Raw genomic sequence first — 13,855 nt, forward strand, 5'->3', positions numbered from 1 at the left:
CCAAAACTCGGTTAAAAAACCAACAGCAGACAACTCGATCATTCTTCAGAAAGCAAACAAAATTCACCTACCTCAAGCTCTGACTTCCATCTCTGCTTTTAATAATTCTAATATTTTGATTTTTAAGTGACAATTTTACAGGTTCAATATCAAACTCACAGGGCATATAATTCTCTAACCAGACAATTATCTTCCCTGTAATCACTTGCTCAATATTTCCCTCAGGAATCTTCTTCCTAGTTATACATGGAAATTTTATTACTTTTTTCATTAGTCTGTATTGTGACTCAATGGCTGCGGTTATGAAGTTGTCAAGAACCAAAGCAATTACTAAAAAGCTTCAAAGAGGTAAAATGTACAAGCGAACAGAAAACATGTTTGGGAAAAATCCCAAACTGCAAAACACAATTGAAATAAATGAACCCGCCGTGTCGTTAAAAAGACAAACTCCCCACCCACCCATCCCTGCAAAAAAAAGGAGCCCACTTGAGAACATTTGGGGTGGGCAGACACAAAAGGCTGCCCCCAACAAAACCACCGGCCCCCTCGTAAGGAACGGCTCTCAACCAGAACATTAAAAATCGCATTGTTCCTATTACTCAGCGCGTCTCAGCGAAGGTTTGACGCTCTTAACATTTCCCAGTGACAGTACGCAACAGGAATTTAAGGATAACAGCAACACAGTTTGGATATTAAAAAATTCATGTTATTCAATCCATTTTTTCCCCTCGTACCTGTTCTTTGTTTTTTGGTAGTAGCGGCTCATGGTGGGGACAAAGCTTTTCTCGGTGCTATTAGACCTAACCACAACGCATATCAAAGGTTTAACATCTTGCGCGTGGAAGGCAGCAGCAGATTTAGTTATTACAATAGGATTTGCCAATTTTCTGTAACAAGAATACTTAGCATTTATGTGACACTTTTAATCTTCAAAGAGCTTACTTCTCACAGTTACCATCCTCAAAAAGAATGCCATTAAGTATTATTAGCCTGTTTTATCCAGCTGTAAAGTATCTCCACCAGGGCACACACTGTCACATTGCTATTTGGATTATGTTTGCTTCAAGCAAAGCTAATCAGTACAGGTTCTGTGACAACCTTCCCCATCAGACGAGCGTGGATAGGAATTGCTCCGTAATAGCCCCAGCAGTGAAATAATCCTCCCACCATCTGAGCACTTAAATCTTATTGGCTATATTTTATATCCTGAGGAATTAGAGGAGCCTGGTTTTATACGCTCCCCAGCCCAACCCCGTAAGAAAGCTGAAAGAACCTGAAAATTCAGAAACCGCCGCGGATAATAACAACATAATAACATAATAAACAATAACTTTTACCATACGTATCACTACGAATTTAAGCGCAACCGACTGCAGTCTTGGAGACAAAACAATGACTTAGCAATTAAAGAAGTGGCAAACTCCTCCTCAGTGGCAGAACAAAGCCATTTCCAGCCCAGCTTCATCCCGGGATGCCACCCTCCGGCCCGGGCTGCTTCCTGCAAGGTGAGGTGCTGCCACGGCTCCAGGCACCCCGAGGAACGATTGCGGGCCCTACCACGGGCCGAGGGCATTAGGATGGATAGATATTCCCATTCAGATGAGAAACAAACCTGCTTTCTGAGCTGTCCCTTGGCCAGCTTTCCCAGCCATTCACTGACGGCTGGCGTTCCCCTGGGCGAGCAGAGCGGCTTCTGTCACAACTCGGAAAAGCTGCTTCCACTTTATTACCATCATGAAAATCACCTAGATGTTTATGCTTGGTAAGATATACAAAATTACATTACACAGCTCCTTTCCAAGAAATAAACAGCCTATTAAAATCAGAGGCAAAAGCACTCCCGAGGAGAGCTCTGTCGGCTGCAGGTACGGGCCGTCTGGAGGCAGGTTTAGGGCACCGTCCCAAATGCCAACCATGCAAGGGCAAACACCACATAAGAACCCTACTAAAAAATATGCTTTAATATAACATATATTTCATATCCTCTCTTTCAAGAGTGCCAAAAACTCTAAGCACATCTATACTATAAAGTGGCACTTCACTAAAAAAAAAAAAAAAACTAAGCCTGAAAGTTAAACAGAATCTGCAACTCGTGCACGTGAGGGCAGCGTTTCGTTTAGCCTTTAGCAAAGGTTAAAGGCGAGGAGTTACGATTTGCAGTTGCTGGTGTAGTTTCAATAAGGTATTTACCTCACACATTTGGCAGTCAGAAGAGGCGCAACTCCAGTTAAGCGCAGCAGTTAGTGCTACAAGTAACCAATAATAAAAGATTCAGAGACCGTATCCCGCTACATTTCTGTTTCTCAACAATTAGAAGAAAAACACCATTCACCTGGAAGCCACACGTTTCGCCCCGACCACGTCACACATGTACGTACACACTCAGCCGACGGCCAACAGAAGGCTCTGCTTTAATCCTTCCTATCCTCAACTGCTGGGGAAACAACCATGGAAAAAAAAACCTCAGATGCAAACCACGCTGTTTTAGTGTCAGGTCACAAAATTACGCCTTCTGTTACACTGCTATAGATGCGTAACAAGTTCTTTATGCAAATCTGTGAAAGGCTGAAAAATAAAACCCAAATCACAAACAGAGACAGGAGCCAATGCAGTCAAGCAGTAAAACAAAAACAAACACGTGGCCAGTGCTGGGGCCCTGCTACACCTGTAGATGACACCAGGAATCGAATCAGAGGCAGTTTTTAACTGACAGCAGCAAATAATCAGCCTCACTGCTTCCAAACTCCCTCTCCACTGCTGTGTGTCTTGTTCAGAGAATTCTCCACACGCACCTGAGGACTCATTTTGAAGAACTATCCCGAAAGACGCCACACTAGTTTTAAGCAGATTTGGTAACAGAGTGCAGATGTATCTCTAAAAGTATTCATCGTCAGATCTATTCTATTCTTAAGGTCCTACATTCACAAGAATGGAAGAAACAACATATTTAGATACACCAGGTAACAGCTGCATGGGTTTATTTCAGGAACTTTGCAGCCAGTGACCACTTCAGACTGATGTGATAACTCAGGGTCCACCCCACAGCACCCACTATTTCACAAAAGTCCAGAATAATAATAAATAAGTCATTTAATAATAAAATAATAAAATAAGTAAGAGTAACTGAATACAAAATAGCTACAACGCCCTGAATAGCTTCAGCAGTTGGAGACTCTCCCTGAATCTCTGCCGAGACTCTCAAGACATCCCCAAGGACACGGCTGTCTCTGCTCGAAGCATTTACATAATAAACGGCGAACACTTTATATGAAGAGATATTTATCAAATACTTTATAATCTGCCTTTTAAATCTATATTCTTATAATACTCTGTGGTTCCTGCAGGTATTTACCCAGTGTTTTATATTAGAATTAGTGTACATTATGTTTCCTTCCTCCTTTAACCCATCTCCTTCGCAATCTACTCATTACTTAGGGAATTAATTAATTATTAGCACAAGACACTCATACAGCCATTCTTTAAGAAAGGCGCTGAGAAGACAGAGCTGCAGGTAACACGCAAAAAAGGCGGTAAATTAGTCAGTGGCAAAAAGATTGATTATAATTCTTCAGGAAAAGAAAAATCACGTCGTTAGCTGCAAGACTGGCAAATAGAGACCAAAAAGATTTTGCATTCCTTTTCCACTGCTATCACCTTCGTTAACACCCTCACAGAACGGAGAGCAGGCTACGCCGACCACACTCACAGCTGGCAATTACTTTTCTTAAGCAATGCTGCTTCAGCCATAGGAAGTACAATTTCACTTTTCTAATTTCTAAACCAAGCTCCAGTATTTAACCCTATCGCACTTAGATAGAACTTGCTGAAAATGTTCTTCACAAGAGTAGGAAATTTCCAGCACAGAAAGAAATCTTGTTTCTGGACAACACCAAACCACTAGAAATGTGGACTGAAAGGAAGCACTTCTTCACCCAAAATAGATTCGTGTTCGAATTGAATTCAAAATAGAATCCAAGTTCATTTATAGACCGAAACTAAAGCTCTCGTAATTATTATTCCAACACTTCCAGCTCTTTTTATGCATGTACACAGACCATCTAAATGTGGCACTTCCTGCTCTGCTTGGGTTTCTGAGCTTCTTCCAATTTTTGTTTTCTTTCAAGGTTTCAGCTTTTCAAAGTAACAATGTTGAAAACTAAGCAGTAATGCTGACCATTTAAAACGATTGTCAAAAATCCAATTAAACCAGCCTTAGGATCATCGCAGAGTTACACAGTGACAACAGTATACACCTGTTAAAGTGTTTCCATTAATGACCAAAACAGCCTGCTGCAGGACAAAACCTGACCGTTTCCATTACCACTATAAATTAAGATAAGGAATATCAAATCAAAACACAATGGAAATGTAAGCGTATGTTCTGTACTAAATACCTGTATTCTAAGAGGGGATGAAAACTGAAATACCAAGTGAAAAAAAAAAGATCAATGCCACGTGAATAAAAACGCAGTTTGTGTGAGGAAGAATCAAAAGGGGTTGTAATAAGTGTTGTAAGTGTGAGAAAGATATTTTTATGCAGAATGCAATTACCTCCTGCTTTGGCCTGGTGACATTACCTCTCAGAACGACTGGATCCAACTCCGACTAAACAATTGTAACATTATTCTCGAAGCGTCAAGTCTTGCTTTTAAATGATTTCTCTCTAAGACTGCTAAGCACCGAGTTATTTTTTTCTCTTTCTCTACAATCTAAAATCTGACGTTGCATGACCATCGCAGTTATTTACTCAGAATTAGAAAAAGGTTAAAGCTTTACATTAAAATTAACTCAGAGCCAAGTTGCACGTTTCTCTTTACCCTTGCATAGCTCCAAGAAGCCAGCTATTACCTCCAGTACTAAGGGTAACAGCTTCAAAGGTCTTCAACGTAGAAAAATTACCATCAAAATAAATGTTATGTAAGACCCTGGCAAGCACAGCTTCGTTCTCCCTTGGCAGGAGGTAGCAAGGGCCCCGTTACGGCGCTCTGATGACAGGTACAGCCTCACCCCAGAGCATCGCCCGCTGCCCTGCTCGTGACCACAGCTGCTGAGAACCTGAGCAAAGACAAGAAGTCAACCCCCTTTTTAACGCAGGACGTACCACCAACGGGTTAAGACCATCCTTAAAGTCAGAACTGAAGTACGTGGCAAGGTGTAAAACCAGATGATATTTCCACATCCTTCCTCCCCCTTTGTCCCAGCCAGCCAGGGGCGATCCTGCCGGCCCCAGGGCATCCTTCTCCCAGGAGCTCCGATGGTTTGCAGCACCTTCCACCTGAACGTGCAGCTGAAGGCGCTTAGCCTCCGCAGCTTCCCAGCACCGTTCCAGGCAGATACTGCTGTTTTGCCCCAAATTCACCACCTCGCAAGCTCAGCAAGTTGTTAGCCTCATCAGCACGTGGCACCGTGCTCGCGGCAGCTCGCTGTGCGCTCTGCACTTAAGGTCCCTGGAGATCACGGCAGGCACCCAGTACACCCAGCCACCCTGCCTGCTGCCAGCTATCACTTCGGTGGAGGTAATGAACTCAGGGCTTGGCCGTTTTTACATCAAATTACATATATAATGGGGAATGAACCCTGCTCACTGCAGCCCGCCTGGATTATAAATCGCCCAAACCTTTCTCAGGCATCTTCTGTTTTGCCTCAAAAGCAAATAAAGGCCCTTGTTACAGATGTTAGTCTATTTTTTTTTTAAGTATTGTTTTTTTTCAACTACCAGATTATTTAACACACATCGCTATCTCCTAGAGCTCAGCTCCTGTCAGGATTACACTAAAATAGTGAAGGATTTCTGTTTTTATTGCCATTATGATGAGTGACCTGTCTACACAGAAGCACGCTGTGATGGATTACAACTGGCACCAGTTTTTAAATAGATTTCGTTGAAACACTACAAAAATTCTATGCAGACACGTTTCGTTACAAACCAAGATCCAAGCCCATCTTATGCCCATATCAGTTGTAAACATAGGCTAGCAATAAACCCACTCCTCAGAGGTGTTAAGATTCATTACACAAAAAAGAAACGCGAAGTATCATTACACAGCTAAGCTGAAAAGACCAAAGCTGTTCAGGAACAGTCACCGCTAACAAAAGCGAGATGTCCCTTAAGAAAGCACAAAACAGAATGTGCATTAAGATTTTGCCACTCGTTAGGCAAGCAGGGTATTTTTATTCTAGGAAGTGCTAGCAATAATATAGTATTCAAACTTTTGTGAATTAGGCCCTTTCAAACTCTTAGGCAGAATCCACATTAATGGATTTTTCCTTCTACATTCATCTTTGCCCAAAGGCTTCATTGTCTCATTATGTAAATGACCTTTTCATGTGAAAATTAAATGTTAAAGATGCTTTTTGTATTTCTTCAATACTGCAAATATCACACGGATATTCACAGTAATTTAGATTAAGTATAACTTAAACAGAACGCAAGTGCTTCAAGCAATATAATAAATTAAGAAGTAACTTGTTTTAAAAATACTGAAAAATTGAAAGTCTTATTTAGAATTAACCTCCAAAACTTACTTTCCTATATAGGAACCTAAAATGGAAACTGACAGCTTTTATTATGAGGGTTCCTAAAGAATAGATTGTATAATGCAGTTCTGAAAGCACGCGGGCAGAGCTTGAAGACTCGCAGAGCTGCCCCCAGCACACTTCCCATCCCACCCAACGTGCCTCGCTTAGCCCAGCTGTCCTCACTGGAGCTCAGCTCAAGAGAGATGGGGCAGCCCAAATCAAACGCCGTGTGCTGCAAAGTAGTCCCCACTGAGCCCCACGTGTTGGTCACGGTAATGCCATCAGTTACTAGCAGCAGTTGGTGCTGCGATACCTGGGGTGCAGTGAGGAAGAGGATGGCAAACACGTCCCTCGTTGCAAGGGCGAAGAATCACCGGTCAAGGACAGGCAGAACAACTCACACCGCTTCTGCTCATTGCGAACACAACTTCACTTCCATAAGTACCTGCTCTGTAAGGTCCCAAACGCCTCTTGGTGCACTTGGAGCACCGCAGCCCTCGGTCAGCGGCAGTAAGACAGCAGAACAGCTCCCTCGGGAGCTCAGCACCTGCCCAGTCCAGCGAGGCCGGGTGATGCACAGCTCCCCGCCCAGCACATCTTTGGAAACTAGCAGACTATTGCTACATCACCCAGGAGGAAATAAAAAGGAAACACACACCGCCTTCCAGTATTTGGAAACACAACACTTGTTCTACACTTCCTCCACTCCTTTCTGTACGGTCGCTGTATCTGGGATTTCTTCTTGGGCCAAAATCCAAGAAGAAATAAAAGCAGGATTATTTTACAAATAACTGCTATGCCATAAGACCTCTAAGATATAGCACTCATCAGACCTACCTGACACTCGCCATATACCAAATTATTCAGAATGAATTTATGAATTCACAAGCTAGCTAGCAAAATATATATATACACACACTCAATTTTCAGATGTTCTGTCATTTAAAAATGACAGATACTAGTGACATCTGGTTCTTCTTTCAATTACAGAAAAATCAAAATCAGTCCTATCATAAAGCAGCAGCTGTTTAATCTTAATTTATATAATTAAATAGACATATCATGTCTCACCTGATCACAACTTGCTAATGCTGCGTTTTCTTTTACTCTCACAAAGCTTGTCATACCTTCACAGGCCCATTTTTTGAATGTGATTTCATTTTTTTGTGTACTAAAGAACCAAATACCACACTTATTTTATGAAATAAGACAGTAGGCTGGCTTCCTTTTGAGAATAAGAAAGGGAATGCGGGTTGTTTTACTGATTTCTTGCAGAGTGCCAGCAGCCAGGGAGCCTGACACTGGTACAGGTCAAGTACAGCAGGACTCAAGTAGTGTCCCCCCCCACTTTTCTTCTGGTCTTTCACATTTCATTAGAAATGCTTCGTGTCATTTTGAAAAGCTTCTTAGTTTCTATTTTTGTCTTATTTTATCATCTCTCTAGGACACTGTCAGGTAGATTCAGGACCCTGAAGTTATACTGCATGAAAACAAGGCTTTAGAAAGCTCAGAATGAACAGAAATATTTCACTGAATCTACCAGGTTGGGAAGCATCTCGGAAGGTCACCTGGTGCTTAAAGCCAAGCCAACACTCAAAACAGCGCAGGCTGCAGAAGGCTTTGTCCACGCAGGTCTTGAAAACCTGAGAGGATGAAAGTTCAACAGTCTCTCTGGGCTTGCCTTAAAAAAAAAACACAAACCTCTGCTGTTACTCAAGATAGTTACAACTAGAAACTGACAAGGAAGAGCTGACCGTGAATAACCTGATTTCATTGATCAAAATGTAAGACAAAGCAGAACAACCCGGAGCTGTATGAACGATGAGATATAGGCATGTATTCTATAAAACAGAACAAAAATGTTTCCAGCACTCCATTTTAATCGACAATGTCAATGTAAGAAACTACATTATGGGTATAATTTTCTGATAGCAAACTTTTAGCTTGTATCAAGTTGTTCAACACTCAGAACGAGGATTTGTCCAGCTTATCCCTGAGCTCCCAACCACCATGGCTGAAATGATATTGTCTATTTACGTTCATTTGGCAGCCTTCCTGACCGCTTTGATTTGAGTCTCTAGTAACACGCTGACAGGATCTATGCAATGCAGCTGATATTATGAGACTGCTATTATTTAGAGACACATTTCATCCTTTAAAGTGAGAAACTAGAGAACTCCCAACACTTACTGAATCAAAATCAAAGGTTTTGAGGCCTTTTTGCTTTAAAATGTTCAACCATTTCTTCTCTAGGAAATGCCTGCACTCTTAAATCCTATTTTATCAGACTTCATTGCTGCGTGCACGCCCAGCCCCTGAGCGTTTACTCCCCAGGTTACTGCCGCTGTGCTTGGGAACCATCAGAGAATAACTGAAGTCCTACTGAGAAGGTACACACGTCAGCTCCTTCAGGACCACAGCGTTCACTCTAATGAATTAAATTCTGATATCTCATAAATTCTCCTAAAGACCACAAAAGGCATTGCTGTTAGTTGCCTGAAGTTCACTGCACAAACATTCCTCATGTCCCACAGTATGTAACCTGGGCACACGTAAGAGGCTGAAAACCACTCCTGACTTGGAACCTGAAGTAAGGGAGAAAGTAAAGAGGTCACCGCAACTTAGCTGAAGATTTACAGGTAAAAAAACTCACTTCTGGTAACAATTTGTGGAAGTTTAAGTAGAATTCCCCAAGTCACTTCTGCATCGCATTATATGTTCGGCTAAGACTAGTGAGGTACCCTCCCAAAAGAAGCATCAGAGCTGAATGCCAAAGCTGTGAAATAATTACTGCTCTGGGGATGGAGCAGCTCCTTGCAGCTCGCAGATGTATAAACAGGAAGCGTGAAGCTGTGCGTTCATACCTGCCTTAATCACCTGGCAGAGCCCTAAAGCCAGCAGATACCGGCTGACACAACTCGCCCTGAATCTAGGCAGGCTCAATAGTGGATCCTATTAACTCTGATAGCTAAAAGGAGGAAAGAAAGGAAGCTGAAAGGGATCGAGGCATCTTCATCACGAGTACCTGAAAACTCAAAGCTCCTTATACAGAGGGACACAGGTTTATACCCCCCGAACACGGTGTGTCCTGGAAAACAGCAGAATGCCTGCCTACCTGTGCTGCTCAAGCACTATTTTTCAGATATGGGAGAAAAGACGAACAACAACCGTCGTCATGGAATACAAAAAAGAAGAGAATAAACCACAAAAGCAGTTCTCTGTTCATTTTTCCTAAAAATGCATCTGGGATTTAAAAAGATCATTTCAAAGTCAGGAGTAATAAACAAGTCGTCTTCCAGAGGCTCTAGGGCTGAGTCCGTGGACTTTGTCACCAGGGCAAGATCAAGATAACCTCAAATAGACGATCGTACATTCAAGTAAGTTTTCCATCATCCTCTTGTCAGACTTATGACAGCCGTGAGCTCGAGGACATCAATGAGCAGCCACCAGATCACAGAACGGTTTGGGCTGGGAGGGACTTCAAAGCCCAGCCGGTTCCACCCCCTGCCATGGGCCGGGACACCTCCTGTTTCATCGCTTTGAAGGGCTCGCTGCTCTTCTCAAATCGGTGGCATCTTCGAGACGCTGGAGAGAAAACTGTTTCTGAAACCCCTATTTCATGACCAGAGGCAAATCCCGTGAACCTGACACACCTGGCAGTCCTGCCTCAGTCTGAACGAGCATACGAAGTGCACGCACATTTCTGAAATGTGACGCTGATCGTTTTCTTCTTCTCCAGAGATCACAGTGCACAGAACTCCAGGCACAATGGAACAGACCGATCCGCAGCCGTCCGTTTCTCCGAGTGCTACACTCATTGGCCACGCTGCTGTCGTTGCAGTTCCCCCTCCCTCCATCCCAGCACACACACGACAGCAGTTTTACCTTGCTTTGAGCAGCAGGAAAACCCAGCCCTCCTCCCCAGCACAAATCTTACAGATCCATGACTATTCATTGACACTTCTTTTGTTTAAGTGGTTACCTGACTGACTATTTAGCATACGTAAGCTGAAAATAGCCTGAGTTCGCATGACCTGCTTTCTTGAAGCAGCATTCACAGAAACTTTGATTTCTATCATCTCATAATTTTAAAATACCTTTATAAATGTATGGTCCGAGTCTGTGATTATATTTTAAAAGTTACCTAAGCAAGATGCGTTAACAGTCACTGGAGAATGCAGTCCTTAGGGATCCAGCACAAACCGGCCTTCAGTTAGTACCACGTACCCATCTCTTTCCTGAGGAATCCTTATTAAAATATTGTATATACAACATAGCAGACCTGCTGCACTGCAGCTACAGTAATAAAGTTCCTTTATAAAGTCGCATTTCCCAAACACAGCCCTTTAAGGCTGCCAGCAGAACAAGCGGAAGATAAGGCAGGCTTCAGAGAGCTACCTCCTCGGTGTGAGATAAGGCCTCGCGCTGGGCAATCTCGGGAGGAGCGAGCAGCCAGACGGCCTGGTGAACAGAGCGGAGGCAGAAACGAGAGGCATGTGCTGGAGAAGGCACCGAACCAAAAGGGATACTGACCGAGCTGACGTGAGCACTGCCCTAGGAAAAAAAGATGCTCTTGGACCCCGGGCTAAGAAAAAAGCAACAAACCCATGAGCCACGTTGACAGTTTATGCCATTACAAACTTAGTTTGATGAAATAACCGATTACCTTATGCATGACTTGGAACAAAGCACTTACTTCACCTCTAACGACCTGTCCGTGAATTTCATCTCCTTACAAAGAAGTCAACCTCAGCCGGAGGTCTGAGGGCCAGGAAGAGCTCCGCACAGGGATCAGAACAAGCTCAAAACCTCCACCTTTCCCACAACAACAGGCAAAGCTATGCCCCCGGCAACTGTAAATAAGATGACGATAACTCAGCAATATTCGTAACAAGAGATGTCCAAAATAGCAGCCCTTACGTTTCACTCCCAAGCTACACAACCAGACAAAGATTTTACAGGGCAGGAGAGAAAAAGGAGACCAGCAGCGGGAGCTGCCCTGGGGGGACACAAGACAACTTCATCAGGCGCATCCACACGGCCGCATCATGCACACTGCAGTCAGCTGTCTGTGTTGATGAGCAAAAAATAATAATGAAAAAAATCACAGCACTATCTCATGCTCCATGGCCAATAACACCGGGCTGCACTCACGTTTTCATCTCTTTGAACAGAAGTTATATTTTAGCTAGTTATTTATATTGTGAGTGTTTAACCACAAAAACCCTCCTCACCTTCACTCCCTTGGGTTATTCTCAAAATTACAGTAAAATTGCTTCCATTCATAACTTAAAGAGTCAGCCTTAATTCCTGAAGCTTACAGAACCAGCAGCACGCCTTGCATTTTTCCAGATATTCTGAACAACTGAAAGCGTCTCAAAAGAGGACCACAGCATCCTGAACGAACGCTGCTTCTACAAACACAGGTAACCACCACTCATTCCGTAAGGAGAATTTGTTTATCACCTAATAGAAAACTTCTCAGCATTTAATAACCAGGACACAGTGTTAGAAAAGCTCCATCTACCTAATTGGATGTAAATATACAGAGCCTTGCTTTTGTTTTAATAATGTGTATGTTTATCTATTATCATTGTTTGCTGCTTGTGTCCACAGAAATACCACAAGCACCAGCACAGTTCTGTGCGAGCAAGGATGGCCCCAACAAATAACGCTTTGATAACCAGCCTGTTTTATATGTACAACGATTCACTGGTTAAGTAAACAACAGTTATTTAGCAAAACATCAATTTATACCAGGGCCTAAACCAACCTTTCTGCTCTCCTGCAGAAAAACAGTATTAAAAGCTTCGTAGAGATAGAAGAACACTAAAGAGAAATATTACGTTTACTGGGCAAGGAAATTATAAATAACTTCAAAATCAGTCTTAGTTTGATGTCAAGTAAAGTTTTCCCTATGAAAGCTTCTAGATTAACTTCCTAGATTTTGAGGCAGAATACAAGTTTAAATCTAACTTTAAATTCCAGGCATTTAGTTTTTCTTATTTATGAATTTTGGAATATACAACTTGACTGAATGAATGCATTCAATTTCACCTCTCTACCAAACTACGTTTATGACTCCAGCTCCTCTAAAAACACGCACATCTACGTTTTTTAAAACTTCATGTGCTTTCACTAGAAGCGAAATTCTTCGGGGCTGTTATGGCTGAAACCTGTAACGAAAAGGAGTTTGAATCACATTTGTTTCCTCTGCTTGACAGCGTTTAGAACACATTGCTCCATTTCCTACTTGACATGGCATCCCTCAATGGCTCCACCATTTGAAAAAATATCAAAAAAAAACAAACAGATAAACATCCCATGTCACATCACTTTGTTTCTCTTCCAGTTAATGCCGGGTGTTTCCTCCCACCTTTCCCTCAGCAGCCCTCACCCGCTTCTTAGGTGCCTGCAGAACCCCAAAGGGCAGCTCAGGAATTTCACCCCCACCAAACAGGTGAGCTGCCTGAGCGCACCACGGGCCAGCGACGATGAGAAAAAAAAACCCATCCTCCTCGCAAACCCGTGGCCGCGAAGATCCCCGGCCCTCTTTGTCCTTGGGTACCAGCACCGGGCGCAGCTCGCCGCGGGGCTCAGCACCGCGCTTGTTTACGCGCCCCCCCCCCCCCGCCCGGTTCCTCCCGGCGAGCCCCGGGAGGGCTCCGCAAGCGCGGCTCCGGCGGCAGCGCACACGGGAACCGCGGCTCCCTCCCAGCCGGCGGCCGCAGGGGCGCGCTCCCCGCCGCGGCCAAACGCAAGGAGCCGGCCGGGGGGCGGCGGGAGCCCGGTACGGCCCGGCACAGCTCGGTACGGCCCGGTACAGCCCGGCCCCCGGAGCAGCCGGCGGGTGACAGGCGGAGGCGAGGCCGCGGGGCCCGGCCGGTGCCAGCGGAGCCCCCGCCCGGCTGCGGGGGGCCCCGGGGGGGGGGGTCCTCCCGGTGGCGGCTGCTCCGTTACCGGGTGTGTGGGGGGGGTCCCCGGTACATAAATAAAGGGGCGCGGAGGGAGCGCGAGGCGCAGCGCCGGCTCCCGCGGCTCTGTCACGGCGCCGCTGACAGCCCCGGGCCCGGCCCCCACCCCCCCCCCCGGTCCCCTCAGCCGCAGGCCCCGGCCCGCCGCACCCCCCCCCCCACCCCCCTCCGGTTGCCGTCCGCCCTCACCCCTCCGCAAGGCCTCGTCGTAGCTGAGGAAGCCGATGCGGGACTCCTTGGCGCCCATGGTGCCGCTCAGTCCATGGCCCCCCCCCCGCCGGCCGGCTGGGCGCCGCGGAGCCCGGGCTGCGCCGCCGCCGCCTCCGGAGCGCAGGGAGCGGGCGGGGGGGGGCGGGGGCGGG

At 44.9% G+C, this 13,855-nt stretch overlaps 1 protein-coding gene across 4 annotated transcripts in view; it reads right to left on the minus strand.

Annotated features, from left to right (window-relative positions):
* Nucleotides 1-13,855, minus strand: part of USP32 (ubiquitin specific peptidase 32) — a 78,781-nt gene extending 64,926 nt beyond the window's left edge. For all 4 annotated transcript variants that reach the window (XM_083806807.1, XM_083806806.1, XM_083806805.1 and 1 more), the window contains exon 1: nt 13,683-13,855. In XM_083806807.1, coding sequence (XP_083662933.1) covers nt 13,683-13,740 — 58 coding nt within the window. In that variant the 5' untranslated portion in view covers nt 13,741-13,855. The remainder of the gene's footprint in view (nt 1-13,682) is intronic.

This window comes from Anser anser (genome assembly GCF_964211835.1).
Source record: "Anser anser genome assembly, chromosome: 20".
Classification (NCBI taxonomy): domain Eukaryota; kingdom Metazoa; phylum Chordata; class Aves; order Anseriformes; family Anatidae; genus Anser; species Anser anser.